The sequence below is a fragment of the Chlamydotis macqueenii genome, chromosome 4 (assembly GCF_036417535.1).
Source record: "Chlamydotis macqueenii isolate bChlMac1 chromosome 4, bChlMac1.mat, whole genome shotgun sequence".
Taxonomy (NCBI): domain Eukaryota; kingdom Metazoa; phylum Chordata; class Aves; order Otidiformes; family Otididae; genus Chlamydotis; species Chlamydotis macqueenii.
Window position 1 is genome coordinate 73,812,965 of NC_141559.1, and position 6,263 is coordinate 73,819,227.

General features: G+C 52.4%; 1 protein-coding gene across 1 annotated transcript; it reads right to left on the reverse strand.

Moving 5' to 3' along the window:
* Positions 1-219: 219 nt before the first annotated feature.
* ADRA2C (adrenoceptor alpha 2C) lies at positions 220-2,233 on the reverse strand. The gene has a single exon (XM_010126501.2). The coding sequence runs from the start codon at positions 2,176-2,178 to the stop codon at positions 841-843; it is 1,338 nt and encodes a 445-aa protein (XP_010124803.2). The 5' UTR covers positions 2,179-2,233; the 3' UTR covers positions 220-840.
* Positions 2,234-6,263: the final 4,030 nt, after the last annotated feature.

A 6,263-nucleotide genomic window follows, 5' to 3' on the forward strand; every position in this document is an offset into this window, starting at 1 on the left:
CACAAGGGGAAATAAGGTCACACAGTGCATGTGTTCTTTTTCATATTTCATGAAAACACGCAGGACTCTCAGGCTTGTCCCACTGACAAATTAAAAATTATAGGAAGATAGCAAAAACATTTCCCATCCAGCTCTATATGCAAAGACCCCTCCAAAGAAAAAGAAAACCCCATGCTTCCTGTTTGACTTAATCCCTGTGTAAAATCATCATTCAGAAGGTTTTAAGAGTACAAAGGTTTATTTAGAAAAGAGTTTGGATTGTTCTTTAGGGTTTTTTTTTGGCAAACATTTAAATCCTCTCATAACTCAAAAGACTGTTAGTGCTGGGTACTTTGCACTTTCTTTTCCCACATAAGCAGTAAAAGCCAACTTCTTACTGGGACGAGCCCACCACAGGCCCCAGCTGCTCTCTTTATAAATACTCAAATCTTCACCATGACTGCCACTCAATCCTTTCCTCTTGATATCTCTGCTTGTTTTTGCACAAAATCCCAGAGCTCATAAAAGCTCACCACCTCCCAAACCCAGTGTCTTAGTCTATTTTCCTCTGTGGACTCCCCATGCCCCTTTTCAGGGTTCAAAGACAATCACTCCCCTCCCCATTTCCCCATCCGCACTCCAGCACGGCTCCTCCAGTACCACGTTGCCATTCTGCACCACAGTGAATGCCCTCAGCCTCTTCGACACTATCCCCGTACCCTGCACCACCGAGAGGGCGAGCCCTCTTCCTTCTCTGTAAGCCCAAACCCCATGTTCTCTTCCCTCCCTTCTTTTTCAGCACAGAGCTTTCCTCGTCTCTTTTAACTCCACTTCTGCTCAAGGCAAATCCATTTCTCCAGCTCAGTGTCGGAAGTTCTTCTTCTTCTTCTTAAAGAGAATGTGTTTAAAGGACCTGCGGAAGTCCTGGTTGAAGATGGTGTAGATGACTGGGTTGAGGGAGCTATTGCAATACCCAATCCAGAAGAAGAACTTGAAGAGAGTTTCGGGGACCTCACATGCCTCCCGGCAAATACCATAGAGGCTGTAGCTGAAGAAGAAAGGGAACCAGCAAACTACAAAGACCCCCATGACCACAGCCAGCACAAAAGTGAAGCGTTTCTCCCGGGCCTGGGTGACTTTCTTACGGCAGATGCTGCTACGCTTCCGGCGACGGCGGTATGAGAACAACTGCATGGAGCGATTGCTAGAGCGGGACAGACGGCTACTAGAGTGCTTGGAGGAATATGAGTAGGAGAAGGACTGGCTCTTGCTGCTTTTGCGGGGATGCTCCTCCCGGCTCCGCCTCCGTCTACTCTCCGAGGTGCTGCTCTCCTCCAGCTCAATGTCCTCCAGCTCAGAGGCTTTGCGCCAGTGGTGCACCGAGTAATGTCCATTCTCTCCCAGCTGCATCCTCATGGATGTGCAGCCCCCAGCAGCGCGGCTCAAGCCATTCTCAGTCTGGGAGGACCCCTCTGGCATTGTGCGCTTCTCAGAGAGGGTCCTGGTCCTTAGCTTGGCCACGCGGTAGATGCGGATATAGACCAACACCATGATGAGGCAGGGGGCAAAGAAAGAGCCAATGCAAGAAGAAAGGATGTACCATGTCTCGTCATTGAGCTTGCACTGGGGAAAGATGTCTCCTTCGGGGTCCCGGTACATGGAGATCAATGGCGGGAAGGAGATGACAGCTGAAATGAGCCAGACAGTGAGGATGATGGCCTTGATCCGCCGAGGGGTCCGTTTGAGGTTGTACTCCACCGCCTGCGTGACGGACCAATACCTGTCGAGGCTGATGGCACACAGGTGGACGATGGAGGAGGTGCAGAAGAGCACATCCAGCGCCAGGTAAATGTTGCACCAAGCCTTGCCAAAGTACCAGTAGTTCATAAGCTCGTTGGCTAAGGAAAAAGGCATGACCAGGGTAGCCACCAGGATGTCCGCGCTGGCCAGGGAAACGAGGAAGAGGTTCTGGGGGGCTCTCAGCGCCCGGCTGGTGAGCACGGCTATCACCACCAGCACGTTGCCCACGATGGTGAAGACGATGAGGAAGCCCACCACCGCTGCCAGGCTGGCCACGGCCGCCGGGGAGTAGGGGGACGGCGGCTGCAGGAGGGCTGAGGAGGACGGCGAGGAGGGGGGCAGCGCCAGGGACTCGTTGGGGGAGCCCCGGCTCGCGTTCACCACCAGCAGCAGATCCATGGCGGGAGTGCGGGGCGCCGCCGTCCTAGAGAGCCCCGCGGAGCCCCCGCCCCGCCCCGCCGCCCCGCCGCCGCCGCCCCGCCGCCCTCATCGCCCCCCGCCAAGGCTCCGCCGGCCGCCCCGCCGCCCGCCTCTCCCCTCCCCGCCACCCCCGGCCCCCTCAGGGCAGGGCCGGGCAGAGCCGCCCCGGCGCGGCAGGGAGCGCGGCGGCGCTGCCTCCGCCCGGTCCCCGGCGAGGGGGCAGCGGGGCACGGCTGGCCCCCGCCGCCCGCCCGGTCATGCCCAGCTCCGCGCAGCCCGGCCAACAGGAGTCCCCGGCGGGAGCTGGATCCTCGTAGGGAGCAGGGTCCGAGGCGGCGGCGGCGGCGGCAGCGGCGGCATCAAATCCCATGGAGAGCGGCGCCCGGTGCCCCCGCAGCGCGCTCTCGGCGAAGTAGCGGCTGCCCGGCGGCTCCGTCCCACTCTCGCATCGCGCTCCCAATCGGCGGCGTGCCCCGCCGCTGCGCGCATGCTCAGTCCCGCCAGGTGAAGCCGCCGCGCCCGCCTCGGCGGAACAACGGCCCGAGCGCCGCCGCTGCCGCCCGTTCTTCCGCGCCAGGAGTCGCCGAGCCCCCGCGGCCGGGCTGCCCTCTCCTCCCCGCGGTAGCGGCCACTGAGAGGGGCTGGCGGCGCGGTTTCGCGGAGAAGTCTCGGTGGCCGGGCTGGTGTTTCTCCTCTCCGCGGCGCGGCTCTGAGGGGAGGCGACCGTGGCGGAGGCCGTCCCGGCTGGGGGTAGAAGTTACCGGTGCCGTGAGGAGCGGCGCCGAGTTCCCCTCCCGGGAGCGCGGCGACGGGCTGGCCGCCGGCTGCGGCGCCGGCCTCACGCGCTAGGGGGCGGCCTTGCCCGCCCGCACGAGGCGGGCAGCCGTTAACCGGCCGGCGGCGCTGCGCCGCCCTGAGGAGACCGCGAAGGGCGGGGGCTGCTGGGCTGGTTTTGGGGATAGAAAGCGATGTTTTCAGCACGGATTTAGTGTGAGGGCTCGCCCGGATAAAGCCGGCTCCTCAGCCGCACGCTGCTCCGCTGGGAACCGGTGCGGGCCCGCAGCGGGCGAGCGCTGGCCTGGGAGAGGACCGGGAGTAAAACTCGTAGGGGTGTTTGGCTTGAGGTGTGAAAGCGGAGAAACCTCGGTAACACGAGAATGCCAGCACTGAGGAAGCTTAGTGCTTCCACAGTGTGGGGTTTCTCTGGAAGATAGGTGAGCCGCAGGTATGCGGTGCTGCGGGAGCGTGGCTGGCTCTCTCCGCTCCTCCCCAATAGCCGCAGGGAGATGGGGAGAGAAGCCCTGGGCTCACCTCATCCCCACCCCTCTCACAGGCCTGCAGCGAGGGGTCTGAGGGACACGTCCTCCAACCTCCCCTGCTGACAGCCCTGTGACTTGAGAACTGACAATAAAAATGAAGTCAGAAGCACATTAATGCCTCTTTCTTTGGCTGAACCAGCCCAACAGAGGGTAGAAGAAAGTGTCTCCCTGGTCTGTGGTGGTACGTGATCCTGAGAAAAGCCACTGCCCTCTACTAGAGAATACGCTCTCTCTTCCCAAGCCGCTTCCTCCACCTACTCTCCTTACATCCTCCAGGTCCAATCTCCTCCAAATATTGCCTGTGTGACACTGTGAGATTAGGGTAACAGTAAGGTAAAGAACGCAGCACGCTTCTTCTGGGAGCCTGTCCTGGTGCCTGGATTTTGGATGACAAGTTCTTCAAAGCAAGGACTGTCCTTCTGCTCTCTTTGCTGCTGCGCTTTCTTTTTTTTTGTACCACACTGCAAAGAGCCTGTGCTTATTTAGTACTGACAGCAGCAGTGTAACCCTAACCACAGGATTGGCTGTGTTCATTTCAGTTGAGTCAGCACATGAATTCATTCACAGCCATTTAATTCACTTTTAGTCCAGAATAACATACTCCTTTTATGCTGTATGGCAACATTACCAGCTTGCATGGGATGGGCACTTTTTCCCATTGTGACACTATAAAAGATGCAGTAAAAGAGGCAGATACCTATAGCAGGACTCACAGGGTGCAGCGGTGCTGAAAACCACAGCCTGACTGGATTCCATGGCTGGTACCTACTTTTTGAGGCTACCTAAACTCCTTCATCACCATCCTGCTGACTTATAAAGAGAGGAACCTGATGTTTTGCCTGTGGGCATTTCCAGTCTGAGCAGCTGGTTTATGCCTCCATCCTGTGCCCCATCTGGACCCACAAATACGGTGTCCCTAGGTCAAGGAAGGGTTGCGATCTGGTACACACGTTCTGCTTACTACTGCCAGGATCATATTCTTTAAAATGCAAAACTGTGGGTAGTGAAGGCACATGTACCCAAGAGAACTTCTCTTTCACTGTATAATGTTTAAAATAATAAAATACTTGATATAGAACAGCCTGTGGCTTTGGGAAGTGATAAGGGATACTCTGATTCCAGTGACCTTTTTGGTGCAACCAGCCACTGGCTCCTCTGTTCTCTGTCCACTTGCATAGGTACATGAACTGGTTTATGAAGAGTTGGAAGGGAATATGCTTGACTCTGATTCCTCTGGAGATTGTGATCTAATTAATCTATTTTGTAAGCAATTTACTCTGAATATTTTTTTTTTTTGTTTGAAAACTAATTAACAAACAGGTTGTGACTACATTTAAAAGAGAAAGGACATAGTGTTGAAACTAAACTTTGTTGGGTAACAAACTCTAATAAAAATGAAATGTAGAAGCAGTAATCACCTAAACAATCAAAGTGTAACATACAGAACAAAACGAAATAGAAATCTGATGCCCTCTCAAGTCCTCCTAAACAGATGAGCAGTCTGATAAGGAGGACTCTCAAAAAGCTTGCAAAGCCACAGGAAGATTAAATGAATGGAGGCTGAGCTTAATAAAGTTCAAATAGGAAGTAAATGGCACATATTTAACATGAAACCTGAATAACCGCTGAAGCAGCTTCCTCATACTTGTAGTCAGTTCTTCAAATTTGAAAGTTTCATAATGGTAGCTATGAACTGAGAGGACAAGGTGCAGGAATTTAAAGTCCAACCTTTGATGTGACTAGCTTTAGGCAGAAAGCTGGAATGTATGATCTAACTGGTTCCATAGTAAATACAAACAGCAAAATCACATGAACATTTGGAATTCAGGAGCTAACTGTCAAAAAAGGAGTATATAAGCCCCATGATATTCAGTTTCCTTACTAGGGTAATTAAGAAGTCAGACTGACCAACTATCTCTTGAAGTTGTATGAACTGAAATTTACAATAAACTTTCAGCTAATGATTTGGGGCCTCAGATTAAAAGAGCTGAAGCTTTTCAAGATTTATCTTTGCTCAAACCGAGTTAATCCAGAAGTTTCATAACAAAAGGAATGAGACAAGCAAATATCTGAGCAATTATTTGGCATTTCTAGTGAGGACATGCCAACTGGGATATGGAAAAAAATCAAAATAAATTGTGAGCAAAATATCCATGTTTTGTTCTGGTTTCTTTAGTGTTAAAGTTGTAGTGTGATGCTGAAACAATTCAGTATATAACTCCACTGAAGCCAGGGAAACAAAGTCTGGATTTTCGTGTACATAACCGAGATCCAGTTTGCCTAAATAGCAGCATGTAACCCCAGCTCATGTGTATGCCCGTGAACGAAGTGTGGGCATAGATACAAGAAATCTGCCCTCATGAAAATCTGCTTAGTCTACTGAGAGACAAAGGGAGGAGCAGGATGATCAACAACAGATAAATCAAATGTAGTCATACTTTTGGAAATCAGTGGTTTGGTGTAAAACACAATGATTAATGTTTGTAGAAACTTGGCAAGATAGGTAGGCAACTTGCTGCTTTTTTTTCCTTCCAAAAACTTGCATTTATGTTTACTCTCAAAACTTGCTTCCCAGTAGTTATCAGCTCCTAACCGTTAGCCTTCATTTGAGCTAATGCTTGGTAGGCATTAACAGGCACCTGTGAAAAAAAAAAAAGGAGGCAGCGGGGGTTAGAGGCTGAATGAGGCTCTTCTAGACAATAAACTGGACCTGGCTTAAAATGATGGAAGCCCAGTCTTCCTGAA